This window comes from Salvia hispanica, chromosome 3 (genome assembly GCF_023119035.1).
Source record: "Salvia hispanica cultivar TCC Black 2014 chromosome 3, UniMelb_Shisp_WGS_1.0, whole genome shotgun sequence".
In the NCBI taxonomy this organism is placed as follows: Eukaryota; Viridiplantae; Streptophyta; class Magnoliopsida; order Lamiales; family Lamiaceae; genus Salvia; species Salvia hispanica.
The window spans coordinates 21936059-21959404 of NC_062967.1; the positions used below are offsets into that span (position 1 = coordinate 21936059).

The 23346-nt window shown below is 30.1% G+C and overlaps 1 protein-coding gene across 1 annotated transcript; it reads right to left on the reverse strand.

Moving 5' to 3' along the window:
- Positions 1-12112: 12112 nt before the first annotated feature.
- LOC125215499 lies at positions 12113-12653 on the reverse strand. The gene has a single exon (XM_048116930.1). It carries the CDS (start codon positions 12530-12532, stop codon positions 12257-12259), a length of 276 nt encoding a protein of 91 aa, XP_047972887.1. The 5' UTR covers positions 12533-12653; the 3' UTR covers positions 12113-12256.
- Between the last annotated feature and the right edge of the window lie 10693 nt (positions 12654-23346).

The window sequence follows — 23346 nt, forward strand, 5'->3', positions numbered from 1 at the left end:
CATCCCACTCACATTTCATTTAAACTAATACTATATGCAAGTGAGACCCATACTCCATTAACTTTTTTCCATCCACTTTTCTTAATATTTCTTAAAACTCATGCCACCAAGAAATGAGACTCCTAATGGTTGACGGATGGAGTAGTTAGCAACTGATCACATCCCTATATAATACAATATAAATTTCCAACGTGTGATATCTACTATATATGGAGTGCGTTATATTGCTAACTTTTTAAGTTGTTAACTCTGCTAACACATCAATGCATGTATTAAAATGTTAATACGATAATATTAAAATATCAACACGTAATGGAAACAGAGTATATTGAAATGTCAACAAAATTATGTGTTGACAATCTAATGTCTTCATGTTAACATTTTTAATACACTGAATTGGTGAGTTAGCAAAGTGAACAACTTAACAAAGTTAGCAATTAATTGTATATCCCTGATTTAGACCGCAGTGAGTATATTGTGATTAGAACAATGTGACTGTATATTTAAGCCGGTGGATATTGATGAATTAGGTGTGTGATTTGTTATTTGGAGAGAAGTGGAGGAGATGTGGGCATGTGGAATATCATAGTAGGGGCCTCCATTTCAAGTTCCACACTTCCTTATTCCATTTCTCTACCTTAATTCATCCTTACCCGCTAATGACGTGGGTAGTTATTCATCTACTGGGATGCAGGTTCCAGATGTTAAGATTCTTTTGGACACACCTATATATATAAATGAAACTAAATATTAGTGGTTGGATGTAAATTTAGACGATTTTAATTGCGACCCATGCAATCATTATATATTTAATTGAAGAGGGCTAGGAGCATTTTAAGACTTTGTATGTGTATAATTGTATTTAATGATATCTTAATCGCATGGATGTGATTAATTGTTAATTCATCCCTAACTACAACTAATTTACTACCATAAGATTTTAGAAATTTTGTGGTCTACAATTTGTCACGTGTAATTTCGTTTTTCATTTTTTAATATTAAAAAAATAATAGCAACTATTAAATTTAGGGTTTAGAAATACAATGTCAATACTGTGTATGAAATACATCAACACGAAGACATAATAATGTCAACACAATTTCATATTGACATTTTACAAGCATAATATTGACATATTATGTAAGGTGTATTGACATAAATCTGTTCGTCAAAAATACGAAAATTCAAAAAAAAAAATTCAAATTTTTTTCAAATTTTGACGTCGGAACATATGCATGTAGTATATCGTTAGAATCCTTATAAAATTATCTTTAATTTGATATATGTTATATGAATTTAAAGTTTTGGGATTTCTTTTAAAAGTTAGTTATAACTAACATGACATTAATACCCCTATTGATTTTTATTGGAATTAATCCTATAGCCTTATTGACGTTTTTTGTTGATCGTATTGACATTTCGTTGTTGATGATGTAGGCCTTTAATTTGAATATCTAATGGTTGTTATTGAGTTGTAGTTAGCAATTAAACATTGAGTTAACAATATAACACTCCTCTTTAATTGCATATATTTATGTGAATGATATTTGCACAAAAATATACGCCACATGAGATCTCTTGTGGTAGTCGAGTTGGGATTTCACTATATGAATCAGTTAAAATTTAGATAAAGGGGATGTTTGGTAGGCGAGATTCAAAGATAAGGTAATTATCTGGCTAACCAGGCATTTGGTAGCCCAGATAAATCGCGATGGCCCGCTCAAGGCCCGCCGAAAAGTGCCATTTTTGCAGATATTACCTCCGTCCCCCAAATATTGACACACGTTGACATGACACGGATTTTTAAAAATGTAATGGAAAGTTAGTTGAAAAAGTTGGTGGGATGTGGATTATACTTTTAAAGTATTAGTTTTATAATAAAATGTGAGTGAGAATGCGTTAGTGGAATATGGGTCCACGACTAAAAATGGTAAAAAGTGAAGTGTGTCAAATTTTCAGGGACGAACTGAAATGATAAACTGTGTCAAACTTTCAGGGATGAAGGTATAGGTGGGAAAGGCGCTATAGCATATCAGTAGTAAAAGAATACCACGATTGCAGAACAAAATCCCTATTATGCCCTTTTATTTCCTGTTTCAGCGTACTAGTCTTCTTCCATGTTCTTTAAAGGTAGGACAGGAGGAAGAGAAATCGTAGAGGTGATGAGAGAGAGAAGAGGATTGGGAGGGAGAGAGTACCTATCAGCAGAGCTATGGAGGCGCTTGGTGAAAACTTGATGACCTAGAAAAACATGTACTCCTACTACATAAGGTAATTAAGCCCAAAAGGCCAAGAGGTATTTGAAGTAGGGCTGAGGAAAAATACTGAAAAAATGATATATCGCTCGTATCGTATTGAAAAATATCGAAAAATTATCGAATTTTCGATATATCGTAATTTTCAATACGATACGATATCGTATCGTAAGTTTTCGATACGATAACAATATGAATTTCCTTATATCGCGATATATCGTTTTATATCGAAAATACGATATATATCGAAAATTTTCGATATATCGATATTTTCGATATATATCGATATTTTATTTTCGATATATATCGAAATTTTCGATATATATCGATATTTAACGATATATCGAATTTCGGTACGATATATCGAAATATCGATACGATAACGATATGAAATTTTTTTATACCAAAACTTTCGATACGATAACGATATGAAATTCTTTCATATCGATATTTTCGATACGATACACGATACAACGTTTTCGATACGATATATCGTATCGACCCACCCCTAATTTGAAGTCCCATACAAAGTTGCTGTTAAAGTACTCCATTTTGGCATTTGGGTAGATTTTCGATTAATAACTACTCCATTATTTAAGTATTTATTATTCATTAACTAGCTAAATTGGTCCATAAATTTAGATTAAAAAATCTTTAAAAAGTCATCCAAAATCAACGAAATAACAATTACTTTTTCAATAATTATTAAAGATACTAATAAAATCACTATTTACATTATATTATTAAATATGCTAATAAAATTATGAATTACAGCTTAATTAAGTTTAATTTAGGAGCTAAATCATTAACCACAGTTCCTCAAGGATATAAAAGTCTCTTGATCAACCATGTTTAGGGGTGGTTCGGTACGGTATACCGTACCGGGAGTGTCATACCGTATACCGTACCGAAAGTTACGGTATGACAAAAACCATACCGATACCGTACCGTAAGTTTCGGTATACCGGAGTTCGGTATACCGAAAATTCGGTATGGCAGTTTTTCATACCGTTACCATACCGTGTTATCGGTATACCGAAATGCGTTACGGTATACCGTACTTTTGCGGCATTACCGAATTGCGATATGGCATTCTGATATACCGTTGTACCGTGTTTTGTGGTACGGCATACCGTTATACCATTATACCGTGAAAAAATCTATTATATCCAAAATATTAAAATAAAATCTAGTTTTCAACTACTTCAAAAAATAGGGTTCCCAATTTTGATTCTTTTATTTTTTGTATAATAAAAATTCTTATTTTTTAAAATTTAGTTTAAATATAACATATATAAATATATATTTATATATTATATATATCAATCGGTATACCGGTATACCACGGTATACCGAAGCATCGGTATATACCGAATCTTCGGTATACCGGCATACCGAATCTTCGGTATACCGCGGTATACCGCGGTATGGGAAATCTTATACCGTTACCGTACCGATCTCTATCGGTAAGGTATCATACCGTACCGAAAACTACGGTATACCGAAAAAACGGTATTTTCGGTATTTTTTCGGTACGGTAAGTCCGGTATTCCGGATTTCGGTATAATTCCCCAGCCCTAACCATGTTTACTTGTCATGCCTAGAGTTATCATATTATTAAATACTAGTATTACACACATATCAAGTCTTGAAACTTGAAAGTAAGATAAGAGATACTTCCTCCGTCCCATTTTAAGAGTTCCGATTGAGTTCGGCACGGGTTTTAAAAAATATAAAGGAAAGTTGATGAAAAAAGATAATGGAATGTGGACCCTACTATTTAATAGTATTAGTTTTATAATAAAATGTGAGAGGAAAAAAGTTAGTGGAATGTGGGGCCTAATACCATTTATAGAATATTCCAACCGAGACTCCTAAAATGGGACGTCCAAAAATGGTAAACCGAGACTCCTAAAGTGGGACTGAGGGAGTAGAATAATACTCCCTCCGTTTATAAAAAATAGAGCAATTGTTGTATGACACGAGTTTTAATGTAGAATTGATAAAATAAGATAGAAGGGAAAAAAGTAAGAGAGAAGGAGAAAAAGTAAGTGAGAAGTAGTTTTAGTGGGATGATGTGTATGGTTATTAATTGTTGAAAACTTTCCATAAATGAACGTGCTCTATTTTTTGTGGATGACCAAAAATGGTAAATGTGTTCTATTTTTTGTGGACGAATGGAGTATAAAAGAGACCTTCTTCTATATTATTCTCTCTTACTTTACTTTTTTCCTATTTTAATTGTTTATTATGATTTTTTAAAACATACGCAAAAAACGAAAGGGGTCATCTTAAATGGACAGAGAGAGTATTTGAAAAAAATATAGCACACATTTTTTTTATTACGGATAAATGAATTATACATAAAGATGTTGTCATGGTGAACTCGAACCTGAAATCTTTGACCTCATACATTATCACTCTTCCATTACCTAAAACTTTTAGCCCCAAATATTATCATTATACCTCATAATCAACTCACATAGACCACACCTAATCTCTCTTACTTTGTATTGTTTGTTACTTTGCTCCAGTCTACTTTATTCTTTTTATTATTACTGTTTGCTTATACTTATCTTATTTTATTATCTTATTATCTCATATTTTAACCTCACTTATTTGACTTAAGTCAAGAAATATTTATTTCTTAGTTTTAATATTAAAAAGAAATACTCTCTGTCCTTGAGCTATAGGCTTACTTTTCTACTTATAGTATTATTTATTTTAGTATAAAACATAAGTGTAGCAATTAGAGTGTGAGATTCACTGTTTAATACTCCCCCTGTCTCATTAAATATGTAACGTTTGTTTTTGCGCACTTATTTTAAAAAAATTATACATAAATAACTAAAGTGGTAAAAAAATAATGTAAGAGGAAATACTGTAGAGGAGAGTCCCCTTTTTACATTATTCTTCTTTTTACTTTATTTTTTCTCAATTTTAGCTATTTATTACTCCCTCTATCCCAAGAAAGTTGAGACAAAACTTTTGGGCACGGAGATTAAGAATTTATATGAAATAAATCCCTCCGTACGCGAATAGAAGTCTCGTTTTTCCATTTTAGTCCGTCCGCGAATAGGAGTCCCGCCCACTTTTACCATAAATGGTACTAGGGTCCCACCTCCACCTAACTCATTCCACTCACATTTCATGAAAAACTAATATATACAAGTGAGACTCCTATTCCACTAACTTTTTTCTACCCACTTTTCTTAACATTAATTTCTTAAAAATCGTGCCGCCAATGAATGAGACTCCTAATGGCGGACGGATGGAGTAGGAGAAATGAAAAAGGTAGGAAAGATAAGAGAGAGTAAAGTAAATGATGAATAAAATAAGAGTGATTAGATGTTTTGTCTTTTGTTAAAAAAAGAAATGATTCAACTTTGTTGGGACGGACTAAAAAGGAAAACGATTCAACTTTCTTGGGACGGAGGGAGTATTATTTTTTCATAACATATGTCAAAAAGTAAGCGTTACATATTTAATGGGACAAAGTGAGTACTCCATATAAAAAGGGATAAATAAAATTAAAATTGTGAAAAAAAATCAAAAATAACAAATTTGGGACATTTGATATAAGTGTAATGATAAATTAACAAAAATTGAATATACAAGATTAATCATATTTAACATTTACAATAAATATATCATGATTGATATATTTATTGGACATTCTTAGTTTTTGATATTCAAAAGAAATACTCTCTTAGTTTTGATATTCAAAATTGGACATTCTTAGTTTTGATATTCAAAAGAAATACTCTCTTTGTCCATGAGCTATAGGCTTACTTTTCTATTTCTATAGTACTCTTATTTATTTTAGTGAAAAATATAAGTGTAATAATTTAAGTAGAGTGTGAGATTCACTATTTAATACTCTATATAAAAAAAAGGATAAATAGAATTTAAATTGTAAAAAATATTCAAAAATAACAAATTTGGGACATTTAATATAAGAGTAACGATAAATTAACAAAAATTATACATACAAAACTGGACATTTTAGGTATTTTACATTTACAATAAATATATCAAGAGTGATACATTTATTGGACATTCTTAGTTTTGATATTCAAAAGAAACTCTCTTAGTTTTGATATTCAAAAGAAATCTCTTTGTCCATGAGCTATAGGCTTACTTTTCTACTTATATGGTATAATTTATTTTAGTGAAAATATAATATTAGTACTTTATATCTATTTATTTTGTAATTGGATAATTATAAAAATTTAAGTTATAAGAAATCACAACATACATATAGGGCAACACTAGGGTGCCTCCTTATTTAGAGTCACAACGTACATCCAATCTGGTGCTGCCATATGGCACAAAACATGCAATATTTAAAAACAAAAATGCAATCTAGTTGTATATGCATTTCCGCATATTGCATTTTAGTCGTAGATAAATTGCATTTTATAGTGTTGAGTTTTGCATTTTCACATAAATTGCATTTTATATTGTTAAGTTTTGCATTTTCACATATATAAATCAATCCGTCTACATATAAAACGCAAATTAATCAGTCAATATCTAAAATGCAAAACTCAACAATAAAAAATGCAATTTGCATATAACAAAAATGCAATTTGCCGAAATTCATTTATAGCTTCTACAAATATATATTGCATTTTAGTGTTTACAATATTGCATTTTTGTGCCACATGGCAGCACCAGATTGGTACGTTGTAACTTTAAAATTAGTTGTTATACTAGTACATCCCCATACATATATACTTAATTTTTTGAATTATTGTCCAACAATTAAATCATAGTCATTCACATTCAATTATTTTATTATTAAATATAATAATCTATAAATCTCTAAATTACAAGAATGACTATATGCATATATACTTTACTTAATTTCTATGTGTCATCATCAAACAAAATAATCATTCACTCTAAGTTATAAAAACGACTACATGCATATATATACTCAATTTATCAGTGTTATCATCCAATGCAGAAATAATAAGAATTATTCAAATTCTAAGTTATAAAAAACGACTACATGCATATGCTTAATATCTTATGCCATGTTTGATTGCTAGGATTCTGTCTGGGAAAAATTCGATTCCTTAATTTTAAATTCACGTGTTTATTTTGATTCCTTAATTTCTTAGTATTCTCATCACACGAAATAATCATAGTCATTCGCATCCAATCCATATTTTATTTATATTATTAAATAATTTTTAAGTTTCCAAATTACTCCCTCCGTCCCACATTAGGAGTGCCATTTAGTTATGGCACGGGTTCTAAGAAATTGGTGGAGTGTGTAATTAATGAAGTGAGATGGTGGAGTGTGTAATAAATGAAGTGAGTTGGTTGAAGGTGGGTCCCTTTTTGACTTTTTGATTTTTTAATTTTTGTTTTGGTTTATTTTAACGTAGATAATGACATTTTTATACTATTTTGTTTACCCTTTTGGTCATTTTGAGAAATGACAACTATTGGATAGAAAATTGGTTCAATCAAATGATAGCTTCCCAATCAAGATTTGGAACAATTATAAACTACTCCTAACTTTGAATCTGCAAAATAAAACATAAAGAGATAAGGGGGAGAAGAAGAAAGAGGAAGGAGAAAGTGTGCATCGAGGAAGACCCCCAATCATCGTCGGAGCGGCGGCGGACGGCAGCAGCGGCTGTGGTGTGATAATGAGAGAGAAAGGTGAGAAGGAGAAAGAGAGAATTGCGGTTGTGCGGCACAGCCGGGACAGGCCAGTGATGCACTGGGTGAGACGGCGAGAGAGATGCCGGAGATGAGGAGTAGGAGGCGGCGATGCAGCTTTGCAGGAGGGTGACGACGGGCGTGAAGAGAGAAGAGCGAGGGAGGTGGACGTGGGAGAGGACAGTGCTAGGGATAAAAAAGAAGATAGGAGAGAGGGAGGCAGGCGAGCAGTGCAGCCTCGCAGCTATCCCACACGGCAGCGGCGAGGTGGTGTAGGCCGGGCAGGGATGGCGGTGGCGGCGTGAAGGAGAAGACGGGAGGAGAGGGAGACGGATTTTGCATTTGTACTTTTTAAAGAATTGGGTCAAGCCCATTTTGCAAAACCTAATTCAGGCCCTGGGGATGTAATATTAATTTTATTTAGTAACTAATTATTGAAAAAATTATAAATTTTTCTTTTGTAAGAAATTTTATAAAATTCTGAATTCATTAGCTTCGTGATAAAAAAATTTCTTTTTTAAAAATAAAAAATAATAATAGTTTAGAGTTTAGAGTTTAAAGTTTTCTTTTATCATGACAAAATTGTTTTGTTTTATCATTTTATTCTCCGTATAAATATTTTTCTTTTGGTTTGAATATTTTCAATAAGAAAACATGATAACTGTTTTTATTTTCTGAATAAAAATGAACAATTATTTAAAGTTACGTATTATTAATATATGTTTTAAAAAAGGAAAAATCATTGAATAATATTCATATCAGTTTTTCTAAAAGTTTAGACGTTAGGATTGAGAATATTAAGAAAATAGTAGTAAATGAAAACATAAAAGTCAACTTTAACATATTAATAATAGTAATAGTAATACTGTTATATAGAAATAATATTTGTATATCTTATTCTAATTAAGTCATACTTTTTGAATATAGTTACACTGTTACACTTTTTTTTTTGTTATTAATTTTTATTATTTTTATTTTACTTAGATTATAAATTAAAATTATATTGATATTTCATTCATTAGGACGTAGTAAATTCTTCATTTAGAGTTAAACAAGATAAATACATTTATGTTCTTTTAAATCTTCATATTGATTTGAATTTATATTTTCTATAAATTTATTATATATTGTTTCATTATTTGAAATTCTTATGTCCTGTGCATAGTACATGTGTTAATACTAGTAATAATAATATTTCGCTTACAGTTATTTTGTAATTAAATAATTCTTAAAATTCTAAGTTATAAAAACAATTATACGCATATATACTTAATTTCGTAGTGCTGTCATTAACAATTTATTCATATTTAGTCATTCATATCCTATTATTTTATTATTAAAATAATTTTTAAATTTATAAATTATGAAAATGACTAAAGCATATATACTTTATTTCTTAGTGTTACCATCAAACGAAATTATCATACTCATTCACATCCAATTATTTTATTATATATAATTCTGAAAATTCCAAATTATAAATGACTACATGGTTATATCTTAATTTCTTAGTTTTATCATCCAATGAAATAATAATAATAATAATAGTACTTTAAAATTCTTAAAATTCTAAGTTATAAAAGCGACTACATGCATGTATACTTAATTTCTTTAGTATCATTGTCCAACAATTTAATCATAGTCATTCACATCCAATTATTTTATTTTTAAATAATTTTAAAATATCTAAATTACAAAAATAGCTACATGTATATATATATATATATACTTAATTTCTAAGTATACCTTCTAACGAAATAATCATAGTCATTCATATCCAATTGTTTAATTATTAAATTATTTTTATAATTCTAAGTAATTAAAACGACTATACTGCATATATATATATTTAGTTTATTAGTGTTATCATCCAAATAATATTTTACATTCAATTATTTTATTATTAAATAATTTTTTAAAGTTTAAATTATAAAAACAACTACATGCCTATATAGTTAATTTCTTAATATTATCATCCAACAAATTAATAATAGTATTTCATATTTAATAATAATAATAATAATAATAATAATAATTATTATTATTATTATTAATACTTTTGCTATCGAACGAAATAATAATATCATTCAGGTTCAATTATTTTATTAATAGTAATTCTTAGTACTTTAAAAAATGAGTGAACTGCATAAATGGTACCTGATCTTTATTTTATATCGTTTTTGGTACCTACAAATAACATTTTTGGTACCTGATGCAATTTTCTTCCCAAAATGCCCTTTAAACAAATATATTTTTCCATTTATGTCATAGAGGGTATTTTGGGCATCCATAAAGTTTGTACCAAAAGTGATATTATAATATCTTCTTTCATTCTCCTAATTCTTTATACTATTATTATTAATCAATATTAATATTATTATTTTGATGTTATAAATTAATAATTAATTTATTTTTAATATCATTCAAATATACTTAAATATAATAATTATATTTAATTATTATAATAATATTATTATTATAATACTAAAAACTAATAGTAATTAATAAATAATTGTAATATAACTATATAAATTATGAATCACATAATATTATGTAGTAATACTAATAATAATAATAATAATAATAATAATAATAATAATAATAATATTATTATTATTATTATTATTATTATTATTATTATTAGTAGTAGTAGTATTAGTAGTAGTAGTAGTAGTAGTAGTAGTGGTGGTAGTAGTAGTATTGGTAGTAGTAGTAGTGGTAGTAGTAGTAGTAGTAGTAGTGGTAGTAGTAGTAACATTGTGAACTATAATGATATAAAAGTTGAATATTATTAGTTAGGTGTTTCAACCATAATATGAGTATAACATAATTTAATAAAAAATATTCAATTAATTTAATTAGGTATTTTGTTTTTTTATTTATATAATGCAATAAGATGTAGGTATAAAACACTAAAACGAAAGAAGAAAAAGAAGAAAAAAGAAAAAAAGAAGGAAGAAGAAACATAAATTAAAGAGAAAAAAGAAAAAAAGAAAGGAAGATAAAATACTAAAAAGAAAGAAGAAAATGAGAAAAAAGAAAGAATAAGGAACTAAATAAGAAAAAGAGAAATAAGAAAGGAAGAAAAAATAATCACATATTTGGTATCATATAATTGAAATTTCCAAAAATATCCTCCATGAAAAAAAAATCACATATTTGATACCTATGGTTATTTTTATCACTGGGTACCAAAAACGATATAAAATAAAGATCAGATACCATTTATGTGTGAAAGTGAAAGATCAGGTACCATTTATGTAGTTCACTCTTAAAAAAATTAATAGTGTCATTTTCCAATTTCTTAGTGCAACCTCAATTCATGCGATTTCTCTAATTAAATAACACCTTTTTTTTAAGTAGTGATCATACTCTTATTTTCGTACTCCATTTTCGTATATAATCAATGTAATTTGATATTGATTTAGCTTTACAAATTTACTCCCTCTGTCCACGAATAAGAGTCATGTTTTTCCATTTTGGTCGGTCCACAAATAAGTATCCTGGTTCATAATTACCATAAATGGTAAAGAGACCTCACATTCTACTAACTCATTCCACTCATATAGCATTTAAAACTAATGTATATAAGTGAGACTTTTATTCCATTAACTTTCTTCTACTCACTTTTCTTAATATTTCTTAAAACTCGTGCTATTTAGAAGTGGGACACTTAATCGTGGACGGAGGGAGCAGTAGTTAAAGGGCAATTAAATAAAGCAACAACAGTTAATAAGAAAACCGATTAAAATAAGAACCATTAAAATTTAAGGAGACACTATAATTTTTGTTGATTAATCTTTACTCTTAATATAAACCAAAATAAATCTTTACTCTTAATATAATAAATATCCGAAAATACACAAATTTGGAACATTACAGCCACCTTCGCTCGGTAAAGCTTTGCCACCTCCGCTGCTCCTCTGTTGTATTACCATGGATTCTGCCTCGCCTGCAACTGCAAAGTAGCCACACCAACAAATTTTCTTGGCCTCTGCTACCAACCTAATTAATCATTTCTTATATCTATGGTTGCAAAATTGGCAATAATCAATCAGTATTGTTGATTCTTGACGTAATAACTGTGAATTGTGTTAGAAACAGTAATTTTATATCCAAGTAATCAAACAATCGGTTTTGTCAAGGTAATCGAATTTGTTCTTGTCAGCCTCAACAAATGAAACCAAAAAACACTGGTAATAGTATAAAACTAAATCCACCTCTTATACTTATAATTTACAAGCAACATCACGAAATGGAGAAGAACGATTCATACATAGAAAACCACAAAGCTAGAGATAATAATTAATCTAATAATTGAATCAAAACTGATCCGGCCACAGAAACGCCCCCATCGCAAACCTCCTCTTCTCCTCCAAATCGCCCTCAAAATTCAGCCCATACTGCCGCAGCAGCAAATCCAGCCTCTCCTCATCCATCTTCTCGTAGTCCGATTTCGCGTATCGCGGATAATGCAGCGGCATTTCGAATCCGTAATTCGCCCGCTTCTCCTCTCCGCTCGACGATTTGCCTCCTTCGCCCGCCGATTGGTGGAGAGTGATCGTGTTTGCAAAGCTGAGAAGCCAATTCAACCCCATAGCTGCTGCAAACACAGGATTCTCGCCTCCAATTTTTTTTTATTGCGGAATTGGGAGATGGTGGCGGTTTAATTTATAGAAAAAATCTAGGGTTTTACTTGGGGAGGAATGCAGTGATTAAATGCGAGGCGTGTCTAGATGGTTCGAATTGATGATGTGTGGAGACAGCTCACTTCTTTTATGATTGAAAGCTGTATTTACTAATCATCTTTGCCAAGTTTTATTTATTTTGATCAATCATTTTTGTAGCGATGCCGTGCGTCTAAAGGTAAATTTGTATTTTTGGTAACGTAGATTATAGGGATTGGCAATTCGTCTAATATTAGTATTCTTTTCTTTCTTTTTTTAAATCTCGGTGGCCAACTGAATGCTTTTGAGGCATGATCTATACCATGTTTGTTAGTATCGTAAATTGATTAATTACAATTTGCTACCCACTGATTGTCTTAAAAACTGAAAATAAAGGTAGCCGAAAGAAGTGGAGATAAAAGACACAGAGAAAGTTATAGATGATGGTATTGTGAAAATTATGTGCGCCGTGAATCAATACAATATAATACAGGCTACAGCTCTGGTTTCTATCAAATTTTTAGTACAGCCATAAATCTAATATAACAACTTATTTTATTACTTCGTTATTATTATTATTATTATTATTATTATTATTATTATTATTATTATTATTATTATTATTATTTCATATTTTTTATTTTGTAATTCCTATTATTAAACAAATAACTTAATTTTTAATTTCATCAAAAATCAAAATCATACTCCCTCTGTCCCATGTTATTCGCACTTTTCATTTTAGACCGTAAATTTGGGATTGATTTTTTAGTATAATTAAATAAGAATTTTAAGTGTAATGAGACATCACTTAATAAAAGAGTTTTTAATTTAAACTAACATATTAATTAAATGTATTAATTCTAACTGAAACTATAAATAGTGTAAGAAGTTTGTGACGAGCCGAAAAACAACAATGCAAGTAACATGGGATGGAGGGAATATTATTATTTATTGATTCTTAAAAAATTAGATAGTACTATAGTAATAATTTTTTTCAACTAGAAATGGATATTGTGTTTGAGCTTCTTTATTTTCATGCAATAAGCAGTGTGTTCTTATTTTTTCATGCAAACTAGCATTATCATTTTTTTTAATCATCAATATATAACTAAATTATGACACCATTTAGGCGTTCCCCAAAAAATATTGTGAGACCTCCCTAAACTATGCAAACGCATTAATGGTGTGACTCTTTCCACTATTTTCGTACGAAAATACCATTTTTTTAAAAAAAAAAAAACATGTGTTAATATATGGACTTAGCTAAATATAGGAGTTTTCATAACCAACAATAATTAAAAGAATATAATCATGAATATACAGATTTAACATGAATTTAAGAATTTCTATAATCAATTACCGATTTCGTTTTCAAAGATTTTCAGTCCCACCTAGTTTATTGTTAAAATTTTAAAATATTATTTTGTTACATTTTCTATTATTTAAATGTTGTTATTAATGTATTTCATTATATAATCATATTTGGTTCATTATATTATCATATGGAGTTAGTTCATGTGGAAATATGTAAGTTTAGGAATTTCCATAACCAACCTTGTATTAAAAGAATATCAGCATGAATATATGGATTTAGTATGAATTTAGTAATTTCCATTAGTCAATTATAAATTTTGTTTTTAAAATTTTTTTAGTCCCTCTTAGTTCATTGTAAAAATTTAAAAGTATAATACGTTTTCTATTAGTATATCTTATTAATATATTTAATTATATATTCATATTTGGTTCCTTATATCATCAAATATAGATATTGACATATTGACGTGTAATATATTAGTTTTGTTGTCAATTAATAATTTGTGGAGATTTTGTCCGTGTTAAATTTTATTTATATGTTAAAAATAAGATATTTGTGAATATATACGAATTTAGCATAAATTTAGGAAATTCGAGCAGTGATAAACGTAGAGAATAATTACGTACGTAATTGGATATTTTAGGTAATTCACATTTATAACTGGTTCATGATTTTTAATTCCTTTTAAATCAATTAATATTCCATAAATGACTTTTCTCTCGTACGACGTCACAATCTGCGACTCCCCTTTTCAATTCTCTCCGTCCTCTGTTTTTTTTAATTCTTCAATTTAGTCATTTTATTCCTTTTTTCTCTCCACAATTCACCACTCCTCTCCAATTCTCTACGCCTATTCTTCAATTCTCTCGTTTTGTTTCAGTTTTTTTTTCATTCTACTACAATTTAATCGATTCTCTCCTTTTCTTTTTCTTTCTACAATCCTCTTTCAATTCTGCGTCTATTTTTCTGCTCAGTTCTTATTTTCTATCAGCGATGCTTCTTTCAATTCTCTTTCTCAGTGATGCTTATATTGTTTCTGTTAGACTAGTTCTCAAATAATGACTCCAATTTTTGAAAATTATCATCCCCAAATCTGAATTAGATTTGTGTTTGGAGAAAAAAACGTCAGGGAATCTCAATTTCTCTATGTGAGTTTTTCCATTTAGATTATTGGGGACGAACTGAAATGGAAAAGTGTGACTCTTAATGGGGGACGGAGGGAGTACAAAATAAGATGTGTGCAATTTAATTTTGGAGAAAAAAATGTTGTGGAATGTCAATTTGGAGGAACAGAGTAGAAAGAGAGAATTGACCAGATGATATTTATGAGACAAAAAAAAAAACTATGCAAATGGATTTTTTTATTCTCCCTCCGTCCGTCATTAGGAGTCTCATTCATGGGCGGCATGGATTTTAAGAAATGTTAAGAAAAGTGAGTGGAAAAAAATTAGTGGAATAGGGGTCTCACTTGTATATATTAATTTAAAATGAAATGTGAGTGGAATGAGTCAGTGGAAGTTGAGACCATATTACCATTTATAGTAAAAGTGAACCGAGACTCTTATTCGCGGACGGACTAAAATAAAAAAACGGGACTCTTATTCGCGGACGGAGGGAGTATTTTATAAACAATCTTCTGAATAAAAAATGACGAAAATAATATGTTTATCAATATTGAAAATTTCAATTCAACTATAGTAGTAATTATTTGTTACTAAAATTACTTCAATCAAAATTTATATAGTATTAATTATTTTTTTATCACATATTATAAATCTGATTAACGACACTTCAATAGTATTGGATAACAAATTTTTAATACTACTTCATAACGCTAATTATTTGTTACTATTAAATTATTTGTATATACTATATTCATGTACGTTGAACAACTAAACCTATAAACTTAATCTCGAAACCGAACTTATTGAAAACTGAAGAACAATACACATATTCTATTAAAACACAATAATGAACAAAAATAAAGCAATTTCATTAATCCATAATAATTAAATGCAAACAAGAAGAATTGAAACTTAATTCAAAAGTTTTAAAAAAAACATAAATCAATCAATGACAATGACATCGGATGTCGCCGGCACTCTAGCTTTTCCGGATGGATTTTCCTTAAATTCACGATACAACGGGTAGAGCTTGCCGAGTGGATAGTGTCCATGGAGCAAATTTTCAACAACATGAGGATGTAGATCGTTGGCCATGCGCTTGAACAACTGGTGAAGTTTCCTTTGGAGAGCCTTAGCTTCCCTCCTTTTGGTGTAGTGAAGAATCTCCAAAGTCTTTTTTGACGGTGAAGACGTCCACTCTGAAGACATTTTAGAATTATTTAATAAATGTAAAAATTAAATGAATGAGAAGTATATATAATAGTTGAACGTGATTTTCATATCTAACATATAACTATCAAAAAAATTGTATCGTATATATTTGCTCCTTAATTATTTCTATATCTAATCTATTTATCAAAGTTTGTATCTATCCAAAGGAGTTGGGGGAAGATACTCAACTAGTTTGGCGCATAAAATTTTTTCCTTTAATCATCATATATTGAATCTGATCCTTTAATATTGGCGCAATTTTTGAAATTTTGAAGTTTTGCCGCAAGTTTTGAAGATACTCAACTAACTAGATATGATATTGATATTGATAAAACTGTATATCTAGGCTTATATATATTTATTCCACAATATATTCATAAGCATTATTTCGAACAATATCTTAAAATATGCAAATATATTTTTGAGTTTGACGTATAAAAACTTTTTGGTGTGGTACAAATTATTGTTCATAATTCTTTATTAACAAATTAATGTTTTGTATATATACATTAACGATTACTATTATATTTATGTGAATTAATTTTTTTACTCATACACCACTAATTAATTTAATTTTAATATTATAGCTCACTTTCAAACTTTTTATACGCGTGATTAATCAAATAAATATTTGTGGGTATTAATAAACGTTAAATGTGTTAAAAAGTCATAAACTATAAGTAATTAAAATTTAAAATTATACTTTTTATTTTTCAAAAAATTAATTGTTTGATTAATTTCTTTATCATCTACATTGAATTTCATTATTGTGTCGACTTCAGCAGTGCACTACTAATGACATTCGTTACATGTGTGTTATATCATGTATCCTTATAATAAAAAAGATAGTACAAAATTTATACTACCTCCATCCTTGACAAATAGAAACATTTGAAACGTTACAGTTTTAATTCATAATTAATAAAGTATGAGAGAAAAATTGATAAAGTAAGAGAGAAAAGGAGAACAAAGTAGTTGAAGTAGTAGTGTTAGTATTTTGGGATCTATGTCATATATTTTCTTAATGTTTATAATAAGAGTTATTTAATTTTGGAGTGAACTACGTGAAAAGTCTCTAACATTTCCGTTTGTAACACCGCAGGTCCCTAACAAAAAAAATATCGCCAGACGACCCAAACCTTAAACATAATCACATATCTTATTTTTTCTGACTAAAATGCCCTTAAGGCCTAAAAGTGCATTTTTGTCATATCATTATATTGTTGACATGTGATTTCTGGGACATTTTTGTCAGAAACTTTTTATGTAATTGTCTAATAATTTCTGATACTTCATATTTATTAAAAATTTATCATTATTTACACTTTCTAAATTTTTTTATAATATACATATTTATTATTATCCGCATTAATTAATACGAAAATAATAAAATGAGACCTTTCTTCCTTATAAGACTCATTTTCTGATATTTAATCAATAAGGTACGACACCTCTTTAGTTTTAATCAATATTTAATAGTTTTAATTATAAATAGATCATATGACACGATTTATTCTTAGATAAATATGCATCTAATGTAAGACTAATATAATTTTCGTTTATTAATTTGAAAACAATCAAAATTAACTAGAAAATTTCAATAGTAGTATCAAATTTGTAGTCAACTTCATAATATTTAATCACAAGCAATTATACAACCGAGCGAAGGCTCAATAGAATATCAATTAGATTTAATTTTATAAAATTAAATTTTAAATTTTAATTTTTAAATATCAATAAATTTTTTAATTAAAACTATTAATTCACGGACACTATAAATATTGAAACTATTATTTTTGTTATTTAATATAGTATTCAGCTGAATTGGTTGAGCTATTCTATTTAGCATTCGTTCGGTTGTTATAATTGCTTGTGATTAAAAATTCTGAAGTTGACTAAAAATTTGATATTACTAAAATTAGATATAGGAGAATTTTTGTTGAAATTTTCTAGTTTATTTTGATTGTTTTCAAATTAATAAACGAAAATTATATTAGTCTTACATTGGATGGATATTTATCTCAGAATAAATCGTGTTATATGATCTATTTATGATTAAAACTATTAAAAATATATAACTTAATTTTATAAAATTAAATCTAATAATGAAATAAAGAAACAAAGTGAAGGATAGTAAAAGGGAAGAAGAATGATAATTTGGAAATAATATCAGATTTAATACATCACTGAAATAATATTAGATTTGAAGTGTAAAAAGACCAAATTGCCCAAACCCCCCAAAAGGGTATTTTCGTTACGAAACAGTGAAAAATGACCAATTTTGAGATAAACGCTTAGTCCAGGGATGTCTGGCGATATTTTGAAAATCTAGGGACTAACGGCAAGATAAACGCATAGTTCAGGGACCAAATTTTTTTGTTATTCACTCTTATATTTAATAAGATTAGGGTCTTCTGATGATATTTTTTTAGTTAGGAACCTGAAATGGCCCATTTCAAAAAATAAGAGATTTTTCATGTAGTTCAGTCTTAATTTTAGAAAAAGTTATATCAAAAGACCAAACTCAGTGACGGAGCCACGTGGATACATGGTGGTACCCTCAATTTGCCTTGATAAAGAAATTAGATACGGCTAATTATAAATTTTGGACTTGATCTAGTGGTATTCTCATCCACTTGCACATAGGAGGCCTGAGTTTGACCCATGTTAATGCCGCCTCTCGCCGTTGCTTTTTGTACTTTTGTTTATTCCATTTGCTGAGTTTAATCCCCTTCAACGCGGCTCGCCATTTGCTCTTTTTCTTTTTATAATTGCATCATTTTAGCTTTTTAAAATATTTTCATATATTTGCAACCTACAAAATTAGCACATATATTGATCACTGTTTTTCAAATCATTAAAATAATTTTTTTTCATATCTTTATCATTTTAGGTTTTTAAAAATATTTCAGTGTATTTTAACTCCATAGATATCATTTGTTCATAATATATATCTTTCCAATTCTCTTCTGCACATTGTTTCAATAACGAAAATAAAATCATAAATTTTGATTGAGAAAAAAATAAAAGAAAATAAAAAGAATTAGTTAGATTTGAAGCTTCCAAGAGCTAAAATAATTTATTGTACCCCAAGACGAAAAATCCTGGAATCATCACTGCCAAAACTTCAAATAAGATAATATGAATATCTGAATAACGGAAAACATTAGATATTTGCCCGAATTACTTCTCGAAATAGCGCAAAAACCTTGTGTTTTTCCATATGAATTGTACGCCTCTAAGAATCTACTTGAGGAATCAAACTCCATGCCCGATTTAGGGCCTTCTCGAATTAGCTGATTAAACGAGTCTTCATATAGATTGTGCATATCATCTAAAAAAGCAAAAAATAAAAATAAAAAAACCGCGAGTATAATTTATCGAATGAATTACGGAATAATAAATTTGGTAAATACCTATCTCGTTGTTTGGATCATCTCCATGCAAATCAAATTCCGAACTCAAATCATTGTTCGACTGATTTGAAGTCATTGACTCATCTTCATCCCCAGATCCAAATATCTCGTGCATAGTTTCTTCAATGTTAGCCATTGCTCAGATTCTACTATCTCTAACTATGGAGAAGGATTATTAATGCAGAGTTTCAGCGGCACTATGGAGGAGTATTAATGTAGAGTCGGCACGACGGATGAGGAGTATGAGTTTCAGCGGCTAGATATGGAGATATTTATATACAAGATTTATTTATATATCAAGATTAATGTTTGTTTTAAGAGATTCGGAATTGGATATGAGTTATCGTGTTTTTTTTTTATCATTGGCAGGTCGATTTATTTATATATCAAAGATTAATGTTTATATTATTTTTACTATTAAAATATAATAAAAATATAATAGGGGTAATATAGTAAGTAAATAATATAAATAATTATAAAACCGGTTAATATAAAACCGGTTCGGTCTAATTAAAAAGTTAAGGGTATTACGTACGTAGAAATTTTCTACGAAAATCATTTCAAGCCATATATTACATTGAGAAAATATTCCCTAGTCTAGACATACCAAGTTGATAATATGACTTGGGTGTCCAATTAGTGTTATGACATGTGTTATGTGTAATAAATACTCATGTATAATATGAAGTGAAACTAAATACACCTAATATAATGGACATTTTCCACAATTTGCGGCCTTTATTTCTTTAATTTAAAATTTTTGATGCATATAAGTTTTATCTTTATTTCTTTACTTTTTAAACAATTTTTTATAGTATAATGTTAAAATTTTAAAATTTGAATTTTTTTTATAAATATGATAACCAAGTTAGCATAATTTGAACTATTTTAGTATATTATTAATTAATTATAACTTTTAACTTTTTTAATAATATATAAAAATAATTAAAGAAAATTTTAAGGCAAGAATATAAAATATTAATGGTTGAAGAAAACATCCATTTTATATGTAACGAAAGGAATTTATATGCTAAGAAAATTTCAATAACATATAAAATGTTAGAGATGGAAGAAAACTTATTTTTTGATGACTATTATTAATATGCTAAGAATATTTAAATATAGTCCTAATCAATTAATATACCAAAAATGATACTAATATTTGATTTATAAAAAAGTCTACAGAAGTAGTAATGCAACGTGACCATAATTAAATTAAAAAAAATTGATTTCCCACGCCAATAAAATATATCTATTTTTTCTCCATTTTTAATTTATTTTTAATTATTTTTATCTCAAAATTCACGTTTTCATCTATAAATACCCTCATTTCGCCATAAAACTTTTTACACCACACTATACAAAATACTTCTCTCATCAATTCTCTCTAAATTCTCTAATCAATTCTCTCTAAATTCTCATCTAAATTCTCGTCTAAATTCTCATTCTTTCACTCTTGCATAAAATGTCCGGCTCCGACGATCACCCCTCCAACTCCCGCGGATGGAACCACGAATGGTTCGGCTCGTCGTCATTCCCTAATCGGATACGGATTTCTCACTCCCTTCTCAAACCCAAGGTTCGCATATTCCGGGTGGCTACCAACTTTACACGGTGGACGAGCAAGATGTCGAGGGGCAATACGGGTGGGCTCCCGAAACTGGCACGAGAGGGAGCGCCCCGACGCCACCGGAGGGAGGTTCTGGCGCTCCTCCTCCTCGTAGTGTCTGTGTCCGTACTCGTGGCAGTACCGGCGGTGACCCCAACGTCCACACCTCGTACATTTCGGGGGAGATGGAGAAGTTATTCAAAGCCTATTTAGAAATCTCCGAAGATGCGAAAACTGGCACGAATCAAACCGGGGATAGGTTTTGGTGACACGTCTCTCGCCGGTACAATGCCAACCGACCGGAAGGAACCATCGAGCGCAATGAGAGTATGGTGCGCAATTGATGCACTTTTTATTTGCACTATAAATACCTGCAAGTATACAGAGTAGGTATAGTATAGCAAAATGTTAGTACCGGATATCGAACACGGGGAAGACGTACACAAAGTGTCTATCTCCTACTAGAACTCAATTACTATCTGGAGAAACAAGAATTTTTTTTTGAAAATTTTTGAAAACAGAAAATATTAAAAGCAGTAAACAACTAAATGCAAGCAAATCACGGAGAGAAAAGTATAGAGATAAGGGAATTCCAGGGATGTGCTTTCACTTTTATGGTTATACAAATTCCAAACTACAATACCCTAGCACAGTTAATACTTTGAAAGGACGAGTTACCTAGCTTATGCTCATGCGATACAAACGTTGATTACTAACATTAGGGTTGTCAATCCTAATACGTAACTCCAAAAAGCTCCTAAGACCCTTGAAAAGTCCCCACTCTCAATTAACAGTGCCGTTTTAAAGGAAGCTAACCGTAGTGTCTACTAAGTGGATCTAACTCGCTAGAACTCTGTCACAGTTATGAAGCTAAGTTATATTAAATCATACATAATTGTGTCACTCAATTACGAAGCATCATGATTAACTTAGGGAAGAAACAAAGTAAAAACAAAACGGATATTAAATAGAAAACGGAATTGTATAACCAAAGTTGCTACTAACACATCCCTAGAATCCTATGAGTTTAGTTACACATAATTGAATAAACTAAAAACATAGATTGAAGGGAAAACAATTTGAACATAAAACTAAAGCAAATAAAACCCGTAGGTTGAATCCTTGTCGTTCTTGATGTTCTTGAAATCCTTCTCCAACTCCTTGCACAATTGAAGTACTCTAGCTTTTGATCTCTATGAATATTGCAAGTAGTAACTCTCTTTCTCTATGAATGTGTTCTCCTCTTTTGATGAAGCTTGAGGTCCTATTTATAGGGGAAAATTATTCCTCATCATAGAAGGAAAAGATCTTCAAAATTTGGTAAGTCTTGGAGCAAATCTAGGGTTGGTCGGATTCGCCGCCTTTCTCCGGCGGGCCGCCGCGTTGGAGTCCAGAGACTCGACCCTTCGGTGGCGGACCGCCACATGTCCTCCGGCGGTCGCCGGGCGAGACTCTTCTCCTAGCGTAAATTTCCGAGGCGGACCGCCACATGGCTCTCGACCGGCGGGCGCCGGCGGTCGCCGTACAACTTCGCGGCGGTCGCGGGTCGCCGTCTGACTCCAGATTTCCAGACTATGCGTTTTTACTCCCCTTTTCGGCTCAAATATGCACATTTCTCACAAAACACGTCAAAATACCAATATGTATAAAATATGCAAATAATGGACATGTAGAGTGATTTTGATAGTAAAACGGACCAAATAATGGCCTTAAAACAGTGCAAAATCCGAGCGTATCAGCAATGCCATCGAAAGAGCCAACGATGAAATCCAAAAGATCCAGGGGTACTACCTCCATGAACAACGGTCGGCAGGGAGCAGCACAAGAGAGGTTGACATCATCACGGCCGCTATGTCGACCTACCAATCAATTCAGTACAAACCATTAAAGCATCTCAACGCTTAGCAGGAGGTGCGCCATCATCCGAAGTATAAGGGAGACATCACATCCTCCTCTAGCTCCTCTAGCAAACGATCGAGGTCGGTATCCCTATCCGACGCCGGCGAGGATGAGGTGGCTAGCCAGCTTGCCGGAGCTCACTTGGGTAGCCCCGACGCCGGCCCAAGCAG